Below are 20,885 nucleotides of genomic sequence, written 5' to 3'. Positions count from 1 at the left end.
TGCCGAGGGCTGGGGTGGGCGGGGGGCGCCCCGGTGCCGAGGGTGGTGTGTTGGGGGGTGTCCCGTTGCAGAGAGTGGTGGGGGGGTGTGTCCCAGTGCCGAGGACGGTGTCGGGGGGGGTGTCCCGGTGCCGTGGGTGATGTGTTGGGGGGGATGTTCCGTTGCCGAGAGCGGTGCGGGGGGGCATCACGTTGCCGAGAGCGGTGTCGGGGGGCGTCCCGCTGCCGAGGGCGGTGTTGGGGGGGCGTCCCGGTGCCGAGGGCGGTGGTGGTGGGGGGGTGTCCCGTTGCCGAGGGCGGTGTCGGGGGGTGTCCCGGTGCCGAGGGCGGTGTTGGGGGGGTGTCCCGGTGCCGAGGGTGGTGGTGGTGGTGGGGTATCCCGTTGCCGAGAGCGGTGTCGGGGGGTGTCCGGGTGCCGGGAGCGGTGGGGGGGGTATCTCGGTGCCGAGGGTGGCGGTGGGGGGGGGGCGTCCCGGTGCCAAGGGCGGTGTTGGGGGGGGTGTCCCGGCGCCGAGAGCGGTGTGTTGGGGGGGGTTTCCCGGTGCGGGGTGTCGGACCGTGGGACCCCGGGGAGGGGCTGCGGGCGGGCCCCGCTCCCGCTCCCGCTCCCAGCCCGCTCGGGGGCGGGGCGCGCCCAGCCCGGCGCGGCGGCGGCGGCGGCGGTGGCGGCGGCGGCGGCGGCGGCGCCGAGCTCGACCCGTCCCGTCCCGTCCCGAGCAGCGCCGCGGAGCCGCCGGAGCAGCTCCGGGGGCTGCGGCCGCGATGGCTTCGCCCCCCCGCCCCGCCGCCTCATGAAGGTTGGCGGGGCCGGGGCGGCCGGGGAGGCGGCGCGGCGGGGCCCCGGAGCCCCGGTAGCCCGGAGCCGGCAGGGCACACGGCGAGCCGGGCTGGAACCGGGGGCCGGTGCTGCTCGGTCCCCCCCCGCGTCGCCGCCGCCGCCGCCGCCCCCCGCCGGGGGAGCTGGGGCTGAGGGGAACCGGCTCTCGGTGCTCCTGAAGAAGATGCACTTGTTCCGGAGCTCCAGCTACGAGATCCGGCTGGAGGGCGAGGGGGGCAGCCTGCCCCGCATCCAAGGCATCCGCTGGGTGAGTGCGGGCTGGGCGGGAGGGGGGAGACCCGGTCGGGGGACCCCCCCCACCACCGAGAGTCCCAAGGGACGGGCCCCGGGCCAAGGAACCCCCTTCACTGCCGGCTTTCCCCTCTCGGCATCCCTCCTGGCACCAGGGGACGGACTCCAGGCCGAGGAACCCTCTTGGCTGCCGGCTTTCCCCTCTCAGCATCCCTCTTTGCCCCAAGGCATGGACCCCGGGCCAAGGAACCCCCTTGGCTGCCGGCTTTCCGCTATCAACATCCCTCCTGGCACCGGGGGACAGACCCTGAGATAAGGAACCCTCTTGGCTGCCGGCTTTCCCCTGTCAGCGTCCCTCTTTGCCCCAAGGGATGGACCCTGGGCCAAGGAACCCCCTTGGCTGCCGGCTGTCCCCTCTCAGGGTCCCTCCTTGTCCCGGCGGTCTGCACCTGGGTGAGGACGGGGTTCAGCGAAGCCACCGCAAGAGCCAAGTAGGGCCCCCCCCAAGGCTTATCGCCGCCTCCAGCGCCACTTTCTGAGCAGGGCTTTGCAGGGCAGGTCTGGCCTTTCCCTCTTTCCTGGCTGGCCTGGCAGAGGGCTGTGATCTGTGACCTGCACCCTGCTCCCCCCCTCCTGTTTGCTGGCTGGGAGGCCAGGCGCACAGGGAGCCAGGCGTGCAAGGGGCCAGGCGTGCAGGGAGCCAGGCATGCAAGGGGCCAGGCGTGGAGGGAGCCAGGCGAGGCGTGCAAGGGGCCAGGTGTGCAAGGGGCCAGGCGAGGTGTGCAGGGAGCCAAGCGTGCAAGGGGCCAGACATGCAAGGAGCCAGGCCAGGCGTGCAAGGGGCCAGGCATGCGGGGAGCCAGGCGAGGCGTGCAAGGGGCCAGGCGTGCAAGGAACCAGGCAAGATGTGCAAGGAGCCGGGTCAGGCGTGCAAGGAGCCAGGCAAGACGTGCAAGGGGCCAGGCGTGCAGGGAGCCAGGCGAGGCGTGCAAGGGGCCAGGTGAGGTGTGCAGGGAGCCAAGCGTGCAAGGGGCCAGACATGCAAGGAGCCAGGCCAGGCGTGCAAGGGGCCAGGCATGCGGGGAGCCAGGCGAGGCGTGCAAGGGGCCAGGCGTGCAAGGAACCAGGCAAGATGTGCAAGGAGCCGGGTCAGGCGTGCAAGGAGCCAGGCAAGACGTGCAAGGGGCCAGGCGTGCAGGGAGCCAGGCGAGGCGTGCAAGGGGCCAGGTGAGGTGTGCAGGGAGCCAAGCGTGCAAGGGGCCAGACATGCAAGGAGCCAGGCCAGGCGTGCAAGGGGCCAGGCAAGATGTGCAAGGAGCCGGGCCAGGCATGCAAGGAGCCAGGCAAGACGTGCAAGGGGCCAGGCGAGGTGTGCAGGGAGCCAGGCATGCAAGGGGCCAGGCATGCAAGGAGCCAGGCCAGGCATGCAAGGGGCCAGGCGTGCAGGGAGCCAAGCGTGCAAGGGGCCAGGTGTGCAGGGAGCCAGGTGTGCAAGGGGCCAGGCAAGACGTGCAAGGGGCCAGGCGTGCAAGGGGCCAGGCGAGGTGTGCAGGGAGCCAAGCGTGCAAGGGGCCAGGCATGCAAGGAGCCAGGCCAGGTGTGCAGGGAGCCAGGCGAGGTGTGCAGGGAGCCAAGCGTGCAAGGGGCCAGGCGAGGCGTGCAGGGAGCCAGGAGTGCAGGGACCCAAGCGTGCAGGGGGCCAGGCATGCAAGGGGCCAGGCGTGCAGGGAGCCAAGCGTGCAAGGGGCCAGGCGTGCAAGGGGTCAGGCGTGCAGGGAGCCAAGTGTGCAAGGGGCCAGGCAAGGTGTGCAAGGGGCCAGGCGTGCAGGGGCCAGGTGTGCAAGGGGCCAGGCGTGCAAGCGGCCAGGCAAGCTATGTAGGGAGCCAGGCGTGCAAGGAGCCAGGCGAGGCGTGCAGGGAGCCAGGCATTTCTGCAGCCGCCTGCCCTGACCCCTTCTCCCGGCAGCGTTTGGCAGCCAGGCGTGAAATGAGCCCGGTGCTATTGTGCTGCGGCGCGCGGCGGCCGGGCAGCGCACCCCAACCCCGAGCGTGCGAACAGGAAAGACCTTCCCCTGCGGCACACGGGGTTCAAAACGTTCCCTCCCCACCAGGGTCAGGCCGTTTCTCCAGGAGAAACCTGTCTCTTGGCAGCGGGACGGTGCTCAACCTCACGTCCTCCCTCCCCGGGTCCGTGCCGTCCCTTGGGGGTCTCTGGGGTACAAAAGGTCCCCGCTCTTGGCCTCTTGCCGTCCCCTTTGGGCTGGGAGGTGACCCCGGAGCCTGTTCACCTGCCCCATCTGAGCTTCCTGACCTTCCCCTTCCCACACTGCTTGACCGGAGACAAATATTTTTTAAGGAAAAAAGTGAAATTACTTTAAGGGAACACCCCCCCGTTCGGCATTTCTGTGCGGCGTGCAAGCTCCTTCACAAAAATAAGAGCTTTCCTCTCTTTTCCCTTCCCCCCCCCCCCCACCTTCTTCCTGATTTTTTTCTCCCCAGAACTTTTAGGAACTTAATTTTGGGCAGGTTTTTTGAGCGGCAAAAAGCCGGGGAGCTTGGGAAAGCAGCCGGCTGGAGCGTCACTGGGCTAAACTGCCGGACCGGGATAAACCTGACCGAGTCTGGCAGCGCGGTGGCACGTGCAGGAGTGTCCCCTCCCCGAGTGGCTCTGCCGTGCGTGGGGACAACCGCTGGCTGTTTGAGGGGAGTGGAGCTGATTTTTGCTGGGGAAGGGGGGGGGTTTCCCCACTTTTTGCAGGTGCCCGTTGCTCAGGGCGGGTACGGGAGAGGCGGACGGCGGGGAACCGTCTGGCTGTGCCTTGGAGCAGCAATATTGTCCCTTGTCCCCATCGCTGCAAGCCTATGGCTCCTGGAAACTCCTCCTCGCCTGGTGGCTCCGTCTCATCCCTCCTGGCAACTTGTTTCCCTCATCCCGGTGCCGGCAAATCCCTCCCAGCTCTTTCTTTGCCACAAGCCTCCAGCCCAGGCTGCCGTTCCCTGGCATCAGCGGGACATCGCAGCCCGGCGTCCCCAAGCAGCTCCGTCCTTCACCTTCCCAGAGTACAAGTGCCACCATGTCACCACGTTCCTGGAGAGGACGGAGGGGACAGAGCAGGTCCCCTGACCCCCCCCCTCCCCGGCGAGGCTCCCGGGGGGGATGGCAAGCCCCTGGCTGGCTGCCGGGCCTTTGGAGGCTGCGGATGGGCGAGGACTTTCTCCGGAGCCGTAAAGCCTGAAATAACTCCTGTTGTTTTCCTCGGGATCCCAAACAAAAGCAGCGCGCGAGCGTGGAATGGTCGCCGTTGGCCTTGGCCGCCCGCCCGCCCGCCCACCGCTGCCGGATTTCTGGAGACAAGCAGGATCCGAGCGCCCGCGCGTCCCGTAAGCAGGAAGATGGAAAGAGGCAACTCCTTCGGAAGCGGTTCGGAGACGGCGATGAGGCAGGGGGTGAGGGTGGGGAGGGCATCCTGTGGGGCCGGACCCGGGAGCTGGGCAGCAGGGATGCTTTGGGCCGGGGTTTTTGGGGCCAGCCGTGAGGTTTTGCGGGCGGTTCAAGAGCTGGCCTGGCAGGGAGAAAAGCCCAGGAGGGAGTAATGGCTCCGAGCGCTCGTCCCTGGGCAGGGTTTTTGCAAGTCTCCTTCGGTGTCCTTGTCAGCGTGGCTCGGAGCAGGACCGCGGCGCGTCCTGGCTCCCTGCCTGAAGGACAGACCTCCCTTACGGGGTGATGCCAAAGGCGGGTTGGGGACCGCCGGAGCAGTTGACGCTTGCACCCGAGGGGGTGACACGAAACTCCGGGTCCCACGGGGGGGGGAGCTCCTCTCTCCGGCCGCAGCCCGGCTCCTATTTGCAAACATTTGCTCTGCGATTGCCGGCGCGTTTCCTGTTCCACGGGGCGGTCACGAGGCTGGGGAGAGTTTGCAGAGTGAGTAAGTCACCGTGTCCCGGCCTCAGCGGCAGCGTGGCCGAGTCGGGAGTGTCCCCAGGGACCTGCTGCCTTCCCGGAGCCGCTTGTTTTCCATCCTTCCGCTCCCCAAATCTCTCCTAAACCAGTTGCAAAGTGCTGAGGGCAGGTTGGTTGCTCCAGAGGTGTCCGGAGGAGGATGGGGAAGAGCTGAGGGTATGGAAAGGGCTGGAGGAAACCCGGGGAGCGGCCTGGGACAGGCAGGCAGCGCAGGGCAGAGCACCCATCGCCGGGTGTCCGCCTCCATCACCCTGCCAGGAGGTGCCGGGATTCTTTGGAGTCCCCTCAGCTCCCGGTAGGCGATATTTTTTGTCCTTGAATTCATTTGCAAAGAAGGTTTCTGAAGCTAATTACTCCTGCCCTTAATTGAGGCTTTCGTCCGGGCTGTCCCTCATGCTGGGATTGCTCAAACCTTCCCCACCATCCCAAAGCCAGCGGATCCAAGCAGGATCCGGGCCAGAAGACGCCGTGTTTCGAGTGCCCACCACCTCCCCCACCAGCCCGGGGTGCTGCGGGCCAGGGAGAAATGGGGGGGGGGGAGACGGGACACACACCACAAAACCTTCCCCTCGAGGTGAAGACGCCCCGAGGTGGCCCTCACCCCGTCGCGGGGTTAATGCTCAAAGGGCAGTAACTGCCCCGGCCGGGGCAGCGCGTGGAGAACAGGTCTGACGGGTGCTCTGCCTTCCCCCCGCCCCAACACCCCGCCTGTGATTTATGCGGCACACGCAGATGAACAGGTTGTTTATTCAGGGAGCCCTCGTCCCTCTGGGCAGCCCCCGGGATGGGAGCGCGGCCGCCTTTGCAGCGGGACCGGGGCTGCGGCTGGGCCGGGCCTTGATGCTTCAGCCCTTCCTCCCTCGGCTTTTTTTGGTCCCTCTCTGCTCCGCTCTGGGGGAGACCCCGCCTGGAAAACTGTGGCCAGCTCCGGAGTCCTCAGCACGGGAAGGCCACAGAGCTGTTGGAGCGGGGCCGGAGGAGGCCCCGGAGATGCTGGGAGGGCTGGAGCCCCTCTGCTGTGGGGACAGGCTGAGAGAGCTGGGGGGGTTCAGCCTGGAGAAGAGAAGGCTCCGGGGAGACCTTGGAGCCCCTTCCAGTCCCTCAAGGGGCTCCAGGAAAGCTGGGGAGGGACTCTGGAGCAGGGAGGGGAGCCATGGGACGAGGGGGAAGGGTTTTAACCTGAAAGAGGGGAGATTTAGGTGAGATCTGGGGAAGAAATCCTTTGCTGTGAGGGGGGTGAGCCCCTGGCCCAGGTTGCCCAGAGAAGCTGTGGCTGCCCCATCCCTGGAGGGGTTCAAGGCCAGGTTGGCCGGGGCTTGGAGCAACCTGGGCTGGTGGGAGGTGTCCCTGCCCAGGGCAGGGGGTGGCACTGGGTGAGTTTTAAGGTCCCTTCCCACCCAAACCGTTCTACGGTTCTATGATTTTGCCCGGAGCATCCGTTCCCTGAGGGGAGGAAAATGAACGCAAGGGTTAAAAATCAGCTGCCGATGGGGGATAACCAGAGGCATGAGCAGTGGTGGAGAAACCGAGGACTCAAGCGTGGCCTGGCAGGGACCGGCGTCGCTCTGGATGGCGGAGCTGAACACGGATCCGGATTGTGCCGCAGCGGTTGGCAGCCGGTCTGTCCCCGACAGCCGGGATGTGGCTCGGTCGGAGATGGCCCGCAGCTATTCCTGACAACGCGATGATGCCAGTCCCTCCGGGAGGGACTCCCTGTGCCATTTTTGGATCCCTGAGCTATTTTTGGGTTAAGAAAACAGCATATTGGGATAAGAAAACATTAAAAGAGGAACCGGTTTAGAAAACTGCGTTGGATCCACTCCTCACGTGCAGATTTAAGTTAAATGGAGTGAAAACCTTGGTGGGCGACAGGGCTTTTCCACCCCCCAAGGGGTGCGTTTCTCTCCTCAGGGAGCACTGAATTGCTCCGGGTGTGCCGTGGCTCGGCGAGGTTTCCTATTTTGCTCTCTTCCTACTGACACCCATCCCACTATTTGCATTTTTTTCACAGCTGTCGAGGCCCAAGTTCACATTTTCGGTCACCGCCGCAGACTCCTGCTTGAGTTCAGAGCCTCTGACCACGAGCGAGGGAAGACTGAGCTTGTTTTCTCCTCATATACCTTATTTTAGGCATTTCTGTGTTGAATGTTACCCACTGCTGTTCCCCCGTACCCAGCACGTGCCCGGTGACCTTCTGCTTTGCTGGTCCATTGTTTCCAGGTTCTTCCTTAAAATCCTTTGGAAAAACAGCTTCATATTCGCCAGCTCCGAGGTTACGCATCACCCGCCGCAATTCTGCCGTTCTGCTGCCGAGCTCCTCCCGGCGCACGGAACCGCCGCGTCTCGGTGGTTCGTCACAGCTGATTTTTCAGGATTTATTGATTTGTTTAAGGTTTTTTTTTCTGGCCGTGCTGTGATTTGAGAGCCGTCCCCGGACGCGTCGCCTGCAGGGAAGGGTTCGGGCACGTGCTCTTCATGGCTCTCTGCTCCCCTCGTCCTCTGCAGCTCTTGCTCCCCATCGCCTGCCCTGGGACAGCCTGGCCGCGGCTCCCATCCCTGGTGTCCTCTGCAAGCTCATCCTCCGCCTCTCCAAGGCTTTCTGGGGCCGTTCCCGTAACCCGACGGAGTTTGGGATCTTTTCCGTCCTCTTTGTTTGGACCCGGCTTCAAAGCTGGAGGAAAAACCCTGGGTTTTGGCCACCGCTCCCTCCCCAGGGGCTGCGCCAGCTTCCCCAGGTCTTTCTGAAGTCCTTCTCCCCCAGTGGCAAGCTCCCTGCCTCAAATCCCATGGCTTTGATCCCTGTTTGCAACGATTTTACTTTTAACTTCCTTCTTTTATCTCCCGGCTCCCTCATTTGAATGCACTTCCCTTTCTGAAGTTAAACATAACTGCAGGGAGTCGGGGGGGGGGGATTGGGGGGGTGAGGTCCCCCCGGTGCACGCATGGGGCCGGTGGGACACGGTGGCACAACGGTGATGCTTCGAGCCGGATCCGGGCTCGTTTTTCTGTTGGGACGTCCCAGGTCGCTGCTCCCTGAAGCAGGATCTTTAGTGGTACCCAAAGGGGTCGCCCTGGGGGGTGCCCTCCCTGCGAGCGCGTGGCCGGGGCGTTGGTGTGGCTGGGGGGCGTGCAAGGGAAAAGGGGGTGTAAAGCGGCGAAGGTTTCGGGCGATGCAGGGAAAAATAGGCAGGTTTCTGGGCGCAAGCATTGGCGGGGGCCGTTTTCAGCGAGGACGGGGCAGAGGGAAGGCTTCGCCTTGCTTCGAGGAGGTCGGTGCTGGGGAACGTGCGCCGATGCTCGTCTTGGTGTAGGGCCGAGGCTGAGCTGTGCCTTGGGAGGGGGCAGGAGCCCCCTTGGGGTGTGTGGGGTGAGGGGGGACACGGCAGAGCCCCCACGGCCACCAGCCATGACAAATGGTGGTCCTCGGGGGTCAGTACTGGGACCGGTGCTGTTTAACATCTTTGTTGGTGACGTGGATGGTGGGATCAAGGGCACCCACAGCAACTTTGCTGACGACACCGAGCTGTGTGGCGCGGTGACACGCTGGAGGGAAGGGATGCCATCCAGAGGGAGCTGGACAGGCCGGAGAGGTGGGACCCTGCCAACCTCCTGAAGTTCAACCAGGCCTAGTGCAAGGTCCTGCCCCTGGGTCAGGGCAACCCCAGGCACAAACCCCGGCTGGGCGGAGGATGGCTGGAGAGCAGCCCTGAGGAGAAGGACCTGGGGGGGCCGGTGGGTGAGAAGCTCGACATGTCCCAGCCATGTGCGCTGGCAGCCCAGAAAGCCACCGGCAACTGGGGCCGCAGCCCCAGCAGTGTGGGCAGGGGGGCGAGGCGGGGGGATTCTGCCCCTCTGCTCCGCTCTGTGAGACCCCCCTGCAGCGCTGCCTCCAGCCCTGGGGCACCAACAGCAGAAGGACACGGAGCTGTTGGAGCGGGGCCAGAGGAGGCCCCGGAGATGCTGGGAGGGCTGGAGCCCCTCTGCTGTGGGGACAGGCTGAGAGAGCTGGGGGGGTTCAGCCTGGAGAAGAGAAGGCTCCGGGGAGACCTTCCAGCCCCTTCCAGTCCCTCAAGGGGCTCCAGGAAAGCTGGGGAGGGACTCTGGAGCAGGGAGGGGAGCCACGGGACGAGGGGGAAGGGTTTTAACCTGAAAGAGGGGAGATTTAGGTGAGATCTGGGGAAGAAATTCTTGGCTGTGAGGGGGGTGAGCCCCTGGCCCAGGTTGCCCAGAGAAGCTGTGGCTGCCCCATCCCTGGAGGGGTTCAAGGCCAGGTTGGACGGGGCTTGGAGCAACCTGGGCTGGTGGGGGGTGTCCCTGCCCAGGGCAGGGGGTGGCACTGGGTGGGCTTTAAGGTCCCTTCCAACTCCAACCATTCAGTGATTCTATAATTCTAACCCTCTTCTTTTCGGTTTTCCAGACTCCACTTTTGGACGCGGAATCCACCCTGGATTATGGACACAGCCTTACCCAGGTGGGTGGGCTGGGAAAAGCCACAAGGACCTGAGTTTGGGGAGGGGGAGGATGGCAAATCATGTCTTGAAGGCTGTGAGGGGCGGGGGGCCGGAGCACCCCTGTGCCCTGGGGTCCTTGGCTCAGCTCTGGGATGCTCACACCCTTGGGCTCGGCCATTCCGGGGGGCAGGTGATGGAGATCCCGGGGTGCTGGGGCGGGCGTGAGGTGTATCGCAGCTCGTGCAGGGTGTTGGGGACACGGATGACCCTGCGAGGTGTCAGGGTCCATACCTTGCCACCCGTGCTCTCCCCGCTTCCCCAGCAAGCTGTAAAATCCCTTTCCACCCCCAGGCATCCTCGGAGAAGATCTGGCGAGCCGGGAAGCTCCTCTTCATCCACCTCACCAGCACCCGCCCCGGCCTCATCCGGGACCACAAGCATCACCTGCGGCATCACAGGTGGGACGGTGGCACCCTGCCATGCCAGGGGACACCCCGGGCTGCCCGGGACGAGGGCAGGACTTCTCCTGTCCCTCTGATAGGGTTTGAGAAACCCATAATGGTTTATTGTCATTTAGACAATTATTCCATCACCTGATGAGCCCTCCCCACCCGGGAAGGGGAATCGGGGAAAACAAGGATACACGAGGGTTGAAATATAAATAGATTTAATAGGATAAGAGTAAATAATTAACATTAATAACACTAGAGGACCAGTATTGATCCCGATACCAATATAAAATACCCAAGGATCATGCCCGGCCCGTTCCCCCAGCAGAAGCCGTGTGCTCCCCGCAGGGACAGCCAAGGTGGGACCCTGCGAGCGCTGCGGCCACGGGAGGAAGGGAAGGGCTTGGGGCTCCGGCACCGGGGCGAGGAGTGCTCAGGATGGCAGCCAGCAAGGGAGGGAGAGAGAGAACTCAGCAAACTCTCTGATTTCTCTGGAAAGTGCCGTCCGTGGGATGGAATAACCCCGGTGGCAGCTTGGGGCGAGTGCCCGGGTCTCGCTCCTCCCCGTCCCCGCACCTCAAAAACACTGAGCCCTTGAAACCCGCCCCCCAGAGCTGGCGATAAAGTAAATATTTTCACCGATTCAGGCACTAGAGTCTTCTAAAAGCACAGTTTTCCCCGGGCATTAGAAGAGAAATTAGTCCTGTGTCGCTCAACCCAAGGCACCGTCCCAGGCAGGGGCTCCCCCGGGGTGCCGGGTGCCGCAGCCCCGTTTTGGGGACAATTCTCACCCTTTCTGCCGTTGCAGGCAGTGCTGCTCGGGGAAGGAGCTGGTGGACTGGCTGCTGAGCGCCGGGCTGGCCGTGCAGACACGCAGCCAGGCCGTCGGCGTCTGCCAGGTGCTGGTGGACGGAGGTGTCCTGACCCACGGTGAGGGCGGGCGGTGGGACTGGGGGCTGCCGGGGGCTGCCGTGGGTGCACGTGGCACCCCCCCGGGTCTGCCGTGGGTGCACAGCCGAGCTCATGGCGCTCTCCCCCCGCCCCGCAGTGAAGCAGGAGTGGCATTTCCAGGACAAGGACACCCAGTTTTACCGCTTTGCCGAGCTGGAGCTGAGCCCTGAGTCCGGCACGGGGCTGCGGGATGCGGAGGAGCTGCTGGAGGCACTGGCCTTCCTGGCCCAGCTGGGTCCCGACGCGTTGCTCACCATGGCCCTGCGCAAGCCGTGAGTGGCCCGGGGGCTCCCAGGGGGCCGGGGGCTGGGGGGGGAGGGCTCATTTCAACCCTGGAGTCCCAAAGGGGCTGCGGTGGGTGAGGGTGACCCGAGCATCTCTTCCACGGCTGCCGGACCTGGGGGAGAAAGAGGGTGCTGGGCCAGGGGGTTGTGCCAGCAGAGCTGCGCCCTGGGATGTGGTGGGGAGAGGGGGCACGGATGGCTGCTGACCCCCCCGCCCCGTCCCCTCCCAGGCCTGCCCAGCGCACGGAGGACGAGCTGGAGCTCATATTTGAGGAGCTCCTCCACATCAAAGCCGTGGCTCATCTCTCCAACTCGGTGAGCGCCCCGCTCCCCCCGCAGCGCGTGCATGTGTGTGTCCCCAAACCCCTCCTGCTCCCCAAATCCTCCCGCATCCCATCGCTTCCCGTCTGGGCGTCTCTGAGCATCCCTGGGCTCCCTTCCCGCCCTGTCCCCTGTTCCCAAGGGTGTCCCCTCCTGGCTCAGCTCCGGGCCGGGGTGACCCTCATGGCGGGTGCCTCTTGCCGCAGGTGAAGCGGGAGCTGGCATCCGTGCTGATGTTCGAGTCGCACCAGAGAGCTGGCACCGTGTGTGAGTATCGTGGGCCCCCGGAGCTGTGCAGGGGCACCCCGGGACCCCCAGGGAAGGGTCCCCAGCCTGGGGAGGACGGCTGGAGCCGTTGCCATCAGTGTGGATGCTCTCGCTGTCCCTTGGTGGACCGGGCATGGAGGGGACCAGAGCACTCGCCGCATTCTCCTGGGCTGGGGGCTCGGGGGGGAACGGGCTGAAGAGGGATGCCTGGGGGCTCCTCCTCTTTGACTGCCCCCATTTCCCCTGCAGTGTTCAGCCAAGGAGATAAGGGCACATCGTGGTACATCATCTGGAAGGGCTCGGTGAACGTGGTCACCCATGGCAAGGTAGGGGTGTCCCTGTGCCGCGGGGCTCTCCAGACACCCCATGTCACTGTCCCCCCAGCAGGGATGAGGGGCTCCCACGCCATCCCCTCACCCTCTCTGCCCACCCCCCTCCAGGGCTTGGTGGCCACCCTGCACGAGGGGGACGACTTTGGGCAGCTGGCACTGGTGAACGACGCGCCCCGGGCGGCCACCATCATCCTGCGAGAGGACAACTGCCACTTCCTCCGGGTGGACAAGCAGGACTTCAACCACATCCTCAAGGTGGGCAGGGGGCTCGTGGGGCGCTGGGTCCCAGCCGGGACACACCGTGCACCCTTCCTGGTGTCTGCAGGGGAGGACACTTCTCCGCCTGCCAACACGGGGTTTTGGGGTGCCATCAGCCAGCCGGGGGTTCCCTGACGGCTCCGAGCCGGGCTGATGGCTGGTTTTTCTCTCTAGGATGTGGAAGCCAACACCGTGCGCCTGAAGGAGCACGGGAAGGTGGTGCTCGTCCTGCAGAAGAACCTGCAGGGTGGCAGCAACCAGCCAGCCGCGGCACGGAGCAGCAGGTGACAGCAGCATGTCCCTGTCCCCTCCTCGCAGCCATGCCATCAACGCTGCCTGTCCCCCTGCCTCCTCCGGCTTCCCTTGGAGGAGTCTCCGTGTCCTCAGAGGGGGATCAGGGATGCCAGGCCATGCTGAGCAGCTACATCGAGCGGCCCGGTGGCCCGGCGTGGTGGCCCTGCCCACAGCTGGGGTGGCCCGTCCTTCCCTGATGCGCCCGGTGCTCTGCCCAGCAGGTACTTCGTGATGGCTGGGACGCCGGAGAAGATCCTCGAGCATCTGCTGGAGTTCATGAGGCTCGACGCCACGCTCTACGACCCCGTGGGTAGGTGGGAGGGGGGTCTCCCCCTTGCTCCGGGGACCACGTCCCCAAGCCACCCTGAGATGGGGGCAGGGGGACCAGCACCGGGCGGGACTGCCTTTGGTGATCAACCCCGAAAGCTGCTCCTTTCACCCTAAAAACCCCCCATCGGGGCGGGAGAGGGAGGCAGCCCCGGGGCAGGGAGCGTCTCCTCTCTCCTCTCCCGCATCCCTCCATCTCCCTCTGCCTTTGGAGCGGAGCAAAACCAGGCGAGACGGGAACCAGGAGATGTCCCCAGCGGGTAAAAAATCGGAGCAGCTGAGCTGGTGGCATCGTCGCTGCCTTGGGGCTCGCTGCCTGCGAGTGCTGCGCTTCTCCTGCAGCCCTTGGGTTTTTCTTTCCGCCCCCAAAACCCGCCGCCCCGCCAGCCCTTTCCGTCATTTTTAGAAGCAAAAAATGACCCGCAATGAGCACGGTCACCCTGGTGGGGGACACCACAGGCCAACCCCACGCAGGGCGCGGGTGACCCTTTCCCAGCCAGCTGCGCCGCCTGGCTGTGACCACCGTGTCCCCAGCCCGCTGGCCGCCGTGACGGGTGAATGATGGTGGCCCGGTCCCTTCCAGATACCCTGCTGGGGGATTTCCTGCTGACTTACACCGTGTTCATGCCGACCTCGCAGCTCTGCAGAGCTCTGCTGCACCAGTATCCTTCTGCAGCTGGAACTGGGCGGGGGGACACCGGGCTCCATCCCACTCCACGCACCCCCCGGCCAGGGGCCAGCGCGCCCAGCTTGGTCCCTGTCACCCCGGTGGGACCTCAGGGGTTGGCCAGGGGAGCCCCGAATTCCCCAGGCTCTTGGGCACGGGACACATCCCCGTCTTCCGTCCTGTCCTGGGTGCACACCTCTGGGGGTCCCCGTCACCCATGTTGGTGCCCTTGACTGGTCCCAGTTTCCGCGCGGAGCCGCTGGAGGGCTCGGAGCAGGAGAAGGCCACCTACTCCCTGCACAAGCGGCGGAAGATCCTGCGGCTGGTGAGCCAGTGGGTGCTGCTCTACGGGCGGCTGCTGCAGGGCGACCGCAGCACCACGGCTCTGCTGCAGGTACCGGCGGCAGCGGGACCAGGGTGGGAGGGGATGTCCCCAGAGGGGAGAGGGGGGGGTCTGGCCCTCACCACCCTCTGCTGACCTGCTGGGCACCTTCCTCCCGCAGAACCTCGCCGACCTGGCGAGCCAGGACCCCCGCCTGGGAGGGCTGGGCCAGGAGCAAGCGCAGGACCGCCGGCGGCCCCGAGCGTGAGTCCCCTGGGGATGGAGGGCTGTCCCCGTCCGAAACAGAGCCTGGCTCTGCCCCCAGAGCCATCGCTGATGCCCGTGTCCCCGGGTCCTGCACCCCTCGTGCCTGCAGGATATTGTGCTTTTCATGGGGCTGAGCTTTTGGCCAACAAAGCAGTGATTGCCACGACTTGGGGAGATGCTGGAGGGGATGCCAGCAGCTCTCGGGCCACTTTGTCCCCAGCATGGGGATTTCCCGGCCACAGGAGGGCATCTGGTGCCCAGTGGGGCAGGGATGCTCGGGGGGCTTGGTGGTGGCCTGGATCCCGGGGGGCTGCAGGACCCGGTTCTGTCTCCAGCACAGACGGGGGCTGCAGGGCTCTAACACCACCTTTATCCTCTCGCTGCAGGCTGGAGAACGGAGACGGCAGCGTTTCTCCCCAGCCCAAGGTAGGGGTGGCCCTGGGGGGATGCCAGGGTGAGGGAGGTGGACACTTGGGTCACCCTTGGCCTCTGGTGACCCCCGGCAGGAGGGGTAGCTGGCGAGGTGGCATCCTCCCCGCTCTCCCCCACCTTACCCGCAGGCTCGGAGCTCGGTGAACTGGCTCACGAGCCAGGAGGAGGCCATTCCGGGCAGCAGCTGTGCCTTAAGAGCCCAGGACAAAGGTACGGTCACAGACAGTGGGGACTGTCCCCTCCCCAGCGGCTGGGATGCTAAAACTCTTTCACACACACACACACACACACCCCACCCCCCCCCCGTAGTGCCCTACGAGATCTACAGACCGGACCACTCGTGCCTGATCACGGTGCTGCCCGTCAACGCCTCGGTGCGGGACGTCCTGCGGTCCCTCGCCCCCCGGCTGGGCCGGGACCGGGAGCACATCCTAGTGAAGGTGAATTCGGCCGGAGGTGAGCGGGCTTCCCCCCCCCCACCCCAGCCCCGGGATGTCACCGCACCAGGGTGACAATTGCCCCGTGGCCAGCCAGGATCGGGCCCCTTCTCTATCCCGGCACCGACCCTCCTCTCTCCCGCAGAGAAAGTGGGGCTGCAGCCGGACGCCATGGGGGTGTTCACGGCGCTGGGGCTCAACGAGAGGCTCTTTGCCGTGAGCGTGGAGGAACTGGGCAGCCTGGTGGGTACGGGGCAGGGGGGTCCTGGGGGTGGGCAGCACCGGGATGACCCCCCGAGCGGGATTTGGGGCTGCGGTGCCTCCATAGCAGCTCAGGGTTGGGGGTGTCCATCCCGGGAAGGGGCTGGTGTTGCCTTCCCTGGTAATGGCCGGAGGGGTCGGGCATCCTCTCTCCTGTGCACAGACCCCCCACCCCGAGCAGCTGGGTCCCCACGTCGGCTCCTCAGAGACCCTGGACCTCATCAGCTCCAAGGACCTGGCCAGCCACCTCACCGACTACGACTGGAACCTCTTCAAGAGCATCCACCAGGTAAGGCCAGCACCCGGACCAGGGCGGGAGATGCTTCTGGGGTGGCTTTTCGGGGCACCCCTCAGCCGCCGCGTTGGGCTTTGCAGGTGGAAATGATCCACTACATCGTCGGGCCGCAGAAGTTTCACGACGTGACCACGGCCAACCTGGAGCGGGTCATGCGGCGCTTCAACGAGCTGCAGTACTGGGTGGCCACGGAGCTGTGCCTCTGCCCCGAGGTGGGCAGGCGAGCCCAGCTCCTCCGCAAGTTCATCAAACTGGCCGCACAGTGAGTGCCTCGCCACCCCTGTCCCCGTCCTTGCGAGGACGGAGCCGGTGGTGGCCTCCTCGCCTGACTCTGTCCTCGCCGGCAGCCTCAAGGAGCAGAAGAACCTGAATTCCTTCTTCGCGGTGATGTTTGGTGTGAGCAACACGGCCGTCAGCCGGCTGGCCAAGACCTGGGAGGTAACCAGCCTTCGGGCTGCTGCCAGCCCCGCGAGGTCCCGCGAGGTCTGGGGTGACGGGTCTGGGTCCCCTGGCTTGGGCAAGGGTGGCCCGGGGGCTGGGGTCCAGGCAGCCCCTGCACCCGTAAGCTCCGAGCGAGGGAGATTCTGGAGGCGGGGGGTGTTTCCCACAAGGCAGGGGGCCAGGATCAGCCCCGGGGGTCTGGTTGGACCCAGCCGGGGGCCAAAGTCCCCCCCACCAGGGTGACAATGGGCTCCGAGCCTATTGCTCGCGAGCACCCGGAGCAGTTGGTGGTGTAGGGCCCACAGAGGTGCAGAGGGGGAGAGTCGGGGTGTGGGGAGCTGGGGGGTCTCTGGGGACGGGAGAGACGGGTTGCCAGGGATGGTGACCCTCTCTGGGGGTGGGAGAGACGGGGTGCTGGTGATGGTGACCCTCTCTGGGGGTGGCAGAACTGGGGTGCTGGTGACGGTGACCCTCTCTGGGGGGGTCTCTGGGGACGGGAGAGATGGGGTGCCAGGGACGGTGACCCTCTCTGGGGGTGGGAGAGATGGGGTGCCAGGGACAGTGACCCTCTCTGGGGGTGGGAGAGACGGGGTGCTGGTGACAGTGACCCTCTCTCGGGGTCTCTGGGGGTGGGAGAACTGGGATGCTGGTGACGGTGACCCTCTCTGGGGGGTGTCTGGGGGTGGGAGAGCGGGGGTGCTGGTGACGGTGACCCCTCTCATGGAGTCTCTGGGGGTGGGAAAGCCGGGGTGCCAGGGACGGTGACCCTCCCTGGGGGGTCTGTGGGGTGGGAGAGGCAGGGTGCTGGGGAAGTGACCCTCTCTGGGGGTGGGACACCTGGGGTGCCAGTGATGGTGACCCTCTCTCCGCGCAGAGGCTGCCCCACAAGATCCGAAAGCTGCACTCGGCGCTGGAGCGGATGCTGGTGAGCGCAGCCCCTTCCCACCCCATATCCCCCTTCCCGCCAGGGTTTGCCCCCCCTTCCCAAAGGGTGCAAGGTCACAGGGGTGCTGTGGAGGTGCTGCCCCCCGTCTCCCCCGCTTTCTCCCCCGCACCCGGGGCAGGCAGCAGCCGGGGCTGTGTCCCCTGCGCTGAGGTCCCGCTCCGTCCCCAGGACCCGTCGTGGAACCACAGGGTCTATCGCCTGGCCGTCGCCAAGCTGAGCCCCCCCATCATCCCCTTCGTGCCCCTCCTCCTCAAAGGTGGGTACCTCGCCTCCGGAGCTGCGGGTGCAGGTGGGGAACGGGTCACGCCAGGGTGGTGGGGATCCCTTGGGATGCATCCAGCCCTCCCAGGGACCGGGAATCTGATCCCCAAATCCATTCCCCCCCACCCCCCCGCCGCCGCAGACATGACGTTCATCCACGAGGGCAATCGCACGCTGGCCGAGAACCTCATCAACTTTGAGAAGATGGTGAGTGGGGCGGCTTGGCTCCCCCGCGGACCCCCACCTTGGGGGACCTGCTTGTCCCCCCGCCCCGATTCCCTGGGATGCAGATCCAGAGCGTCCCCCATGGCATTAGCCCAGCCCCCACCCCCCCACCCCCGGCAGCCAGGACCCCTGGCCGTCCCCTCACGGGGGGACACGGGGCAGCGGCCGCTGAAGCCGGAGGGGACCGTGTTTTACCAGCCTGGGAGCAAAGTGGGGCCAGGTGACAGCAAGTGACCTTTGTGCATTGCCCACAGCACATGATGGCAAAGACCGTGCGTGTCCTGCAGCGCTGCCGGGGCCACGCACACGGTGAGTGCTCCCGGGGGGTGAGGGGGGGCGAGCGAGGATGGGGCCGGGGGCCGTCACTTTTGGGGATGGGGCTGAGCTCCTGCTCTCTCTCTCTCCGCACCCAGCTCCGCTCTCCCCGCTGCGAAATCGCTCCCCGCACCGGCCGGAGGACCCCAAAGCTGTCAGGATCTCCACGTGTACGTCTGGGGCTCACCCATCCAGCACCCCCCCCCCGCCCCCACCATCCCTGCCCTGGGGGACCCCCACCCCTCGGAGCCAACCCAGGGGAATGTGCACCCACCGTCCTCGGGCAGGGGGTCCCGCAGGCACGTCCCGAGGGCACCAGCCTGGCTGCAGTGGGTGAAAGCCGGTCCGGATGCTGCTGATGCCCGGGAGTACCCGGGGATGGAGGCTGAGCTCCCTCTCCTGTGTGGGACGAGCCGTGGGTCACACGCTGGAGGCACCAGTCAGCAGCTCCACGTGTTAAAAGAGGGTCAGGGGGCGCTTCCAGCATGTCGGAAGCGCTGGAGCGGTTAGGCAGCAGGATGGGGCAGCGCTTTGCCCCATGGAGCCGGGCTGTCCCCACTTGCTCCTGCTCCTTCAGCTCCAGCGGGTTCCTGGAGGTGGTGGAGGGGATCCGTGAGTGGAGGGAGAGGTGATGGAAGGGATCCATGAGGTGATGGAGGGGAACCATGAGGCGATGGAGGGGATCCGTGAGCAGAGGGAGAGGTGATGGAAGGGATCCATGAGGTGATGGAGGGGAACCATGAGGTGATGGAGGGGATCCATGAGCAGAGGGAGAGGTGATGGAAGGGATCCATGAGGAGATGGAGGGGGATCCGTGTGCTGGGGGGAAGGTGATGGAGGGGATCCATGAGGCGATGGAGGGAATCCATGAGCAGAGGGAGAGATGATGGAAGGGATCCATGAGGCGATGGAGGGGATCCATGGGCAGAGGGAGAGGCGATGGAAGGGATCCATGGGGTGGTGGAGGGGATCCATGGGCAGAGGGAGAGGCGATGGAGGGGATCCATGAGGTGGTGAAGGGGATCCATGAGCAGAGGGAGAGGTGATGGAAGGGATCCGTGGGCAGAGGGAGAAGTGATGGAGGGGATCCGTGAGGTGGTGGAGGGGATCCACGAGCAGAGGGAGAGGTGATGGAGGGGACCCATGAGGTGCTGGAGCAGATCCATGGGCAGAGGGAGAGGTGATGGAGGGGATCCGGGAGGTGATGGAGGGGATCCATGAGGTGGTGGAGGGGATCCATGAGCAGAGGGAGAGGTGATGGAGGGGATCCATGGGCAGAAGGAGAGGCGATGGAGGGGGAATTTCAATGAGCTGAGCAAGAGGCGATAGAGGGGGATGCATAAGCCAACTGGAGGTGATGGAGAGGTTCAGTGAGCCGAGCTGAAGGGGACGGAGGGGGTCAACGAGCCAAGCCAGCAGCAGTGGAAGGATCAGGGAGTCAGGCGAGAGGCAGCGAAGGGGGATCCGTGAGGTGAGCCAGCGGTGATGGAGGGGGTTGGCAAGCGGAGCCGGAAGGGATGGAGGGGGATGGGAGAGCCCAGCCCTGATCTCAGCTCTCCCCGGCAGGCTCGGAGCAGTCCCTGAGTGTACGGAGCCCCGTCTCCACCTGGGCGTACCTGCAGCACCTCAAAGCCATCGACAGCCAGAAGGAGCTGCTGCGGCTCTCGCACGACCTGGAGTCTTGACGGGGCCGGAGGGGGACAGCAGGGACGCGGCAGCCCGTCTGCCGGGGGGCAGCCCCCTGGCTCAGCTTCCAGGAGGACCGGGCACGGGGCTGCGCAGGAGCCGGCCAAGAGCAGCCTCTGCTCGGCCATGCCAGATCCGTCACCGGGATGCCGGGATGCAGCCGGGCCGCGGGCAGGCGAGGGCCACGGACAGGGGAGTGAGCAATAGAGGTATTTTTGTATGCAAGGCTGCACTCCCTTTTCTTCTCTGCAGCAGCCTGGATTCGCTCCCTGCACCGTCCGCGGGGAGGACGGAACCCTGGCTGCCCCCCGATGCTGCCCAGCCTGGCGGTGCCGGGCTGGAAGATGCCCCTTGCTCCTGGAGGGACTCGAGCCGGAGCATCCCTACGAGCAGGGAACGCCACTGCACCCCGATGGCCTGTCTCCATCGGGTCTGGCTCGCGGTGCTGTGCTGCCCCACAGACGCTGGGGGCAGCCCCAGAAGGGACCTGCCCTTCCCTTTGTCCTGTGTGTCCCGTGGGAGGCACTGGCTGCGTCCCCTCTCCCACCCTCTGGGAGCTGCGTGTCCCCAGGAGCCACGGGAAAAGTATCACGATCCGCCCCAGGACTGTTGGGGCTTAAACCAGCCCGTGCTGCCAAACCCTGGGCTAATCACAGCCTTCTCCGTGCCTCAGTTTCCCCGCATGGATGGGGGCAGGAATAGCCACGTACAGCCCTGGCGCGGAGGCAGGAGAGCATCCATCATGGAAGGAGTTGTGGTGGCCTCGTGGTGGAGATGGCGACCTGCTCTGGCCGTCCCCAGCCCCTGACCAGTTGCTGCTGGGCCGCGAGCGGGCGTTTGGGGGAGATGTCTTTGAAGGAGGCAGCGCTGATGGACCCCGGGGTGGGGGGTGACGACCCCCATCCCTCCCCCCAGAGCATCTCCGTATGCGCACGGAGCGGTTTTAGCAATGACCTTCCCAAACGCCGTGAGCAGGCCTGGGTGACTGGCCAGGTCTGTGCCCCAGCCGGGCCACCACGGAGCCACAGCGTGGAGCCACAAGCCAAAGCCACCCCCCGCCCCGGCCTTGCCCCAGGTACGGCTGGGCTACAAGGGACCATTAATTGCTCTTTTCTAGTACCACCATGCAGATGAACGGGTTGCTTAAAATAAAAGTCTCCATCGCACCTAAATAATGTTCCGAGTGACGCAGACGGCGACGAGGCGGGACACGGGTTCCTGGTGGCTCCCAGCACCACGTCCATGCCGGGACCCCTGGGTCCCCCCGCCACTATAAAGCTTGGCTTTGTGGTTTTCTGCTCGATTGGCCGTGCTCCACGGGGACCAGGTGGTGCCACCGGGCATCTCCCAGGTTTCTAACTCCATCC

General features: G+C 65.6%; 1 protein-coding gene across 8 annotated transcripts; it reads left to right on the top strand.

The window, feature by feature from the left end:
* The first annotated feature begins 647 nt into the window (after positions 1 to 647).
* RAPGEF3 (Rap guanine nucleotide exchange factor 3) lies at positions 648 to 20,693 on the top strand. Of its 8 annotated transcripts, XR_010074030.1 has the most exons (28): positions 3,865 to 4,515; positions 9,447 to 9,500; positions 9,832 to 9,938; positions 10,738 to 10,859; positions 10,978 to 11,152; positions 11,395 to 11,479; positions 11,692 to 11,752; positions 12,002 to 12,078; positions 12,193 to 12,339; positions 12,517 to 12,626; positions 12,855 to 12,946; positions 13,547 to 13,625; positions 13,874 to 14,024; positions 14,134 to 14,216; positions 14,606 to 14,645; positions 14,780 to 14,861; positions 14,961 to 15,107; positions 15,234 to 15,331; positions 15,513 to 15,638; positions 15,725 to 15,906; positions 15,992 to 16,082; positions 16,960 to 17,010; positions 17,200 to 17,287; positions 17,435 to 17,499; positions 17,772 to 17,826; positions 17,931 to 18,002; positions 18,120 to 18,298; positions 19,399 to 19,521. XR_010074030.1 is itself a non-coding variant. In XM_063359018.1 (27 exons), the coding sequence occupies exons 1-27, from the start codon at positions 791 to 793 to the stop codon at positions 19,515 to 19,517; spliced, it is 2,850 nt and encodes a 949-aa protein (XP_063215088.1). In that variant the 5' UTR covers positions 648 to 790; the 3' UTR covers positions 19,518 to 20,693. The 8 variants fall into 8 exon arrangements, 6 of the variants coding, with proteins under 6 accessions (XP_063215088.1, XP_063215087.1, XP_063215085.1 ...); XM_063359018.1 differs by lacking the exons at positions 3,865 to 4,515; positions 18,120 to 18,298 and adding an exon at positions 648 to 1,084 and having other exon boundaries at positions 12,858 to 12,946; positions 19,399 to 20,693; XM_063359017.1 differs by lacking the exons at positions 3,865 to 4,515; positions 18,120 to 18,298 and adding an exon at positions 648 to 1,084 and having other exon boundaries at positions 19,399 to 20,693.
* Positions 20,694 to 20,885: the final 192 nt, after the last annotated feature.

Source organism: Chroicocephalus ridibundus, chromosome 24 (genome assembly GCF_963924245.1).
Source record: "Chroicocephalus ridibundus chromosome 24, bChrRid1.1, whole genome shotgun sequence".
Classification (NCBI taxonomy): Eukaryota; Metazoa; Chordata; class Aves; order Charadriiformes; family Laridae; genus Chroicocephalus; species Chroicocephalus ridibundus.
Note: the sequence above shows the minus strand (reverse complement) of the source record. Positions and strands in the feature narration are given on the sequence as shown.

Bases quoted from the DNA above. Each gene is read 5' to 3' on its own strand.
- RAPGEF3 (XM_063359013.1), top strand. From the start codon at position 3,931: ATGGCTCCTGGAAACTCCTCCTCGCCTGGTGGCTCCGTCTCATCCCTC. The intron at 14,646-14,779 runs GTAGGGGTGGCC...CCTTACCCGCAG, and splicing joins GCGTTTCTCCCCAGCCCAAG to GCTCGGAGCTCGGTGAACTG. The intron at 17,827-17,930 runs GTGAGTGCTCCC...CTCCGCACCCAG, and splicing joins CTGCCGGGGCCACGCACACG to CTCCGCTCTCCCCGCTGCGA.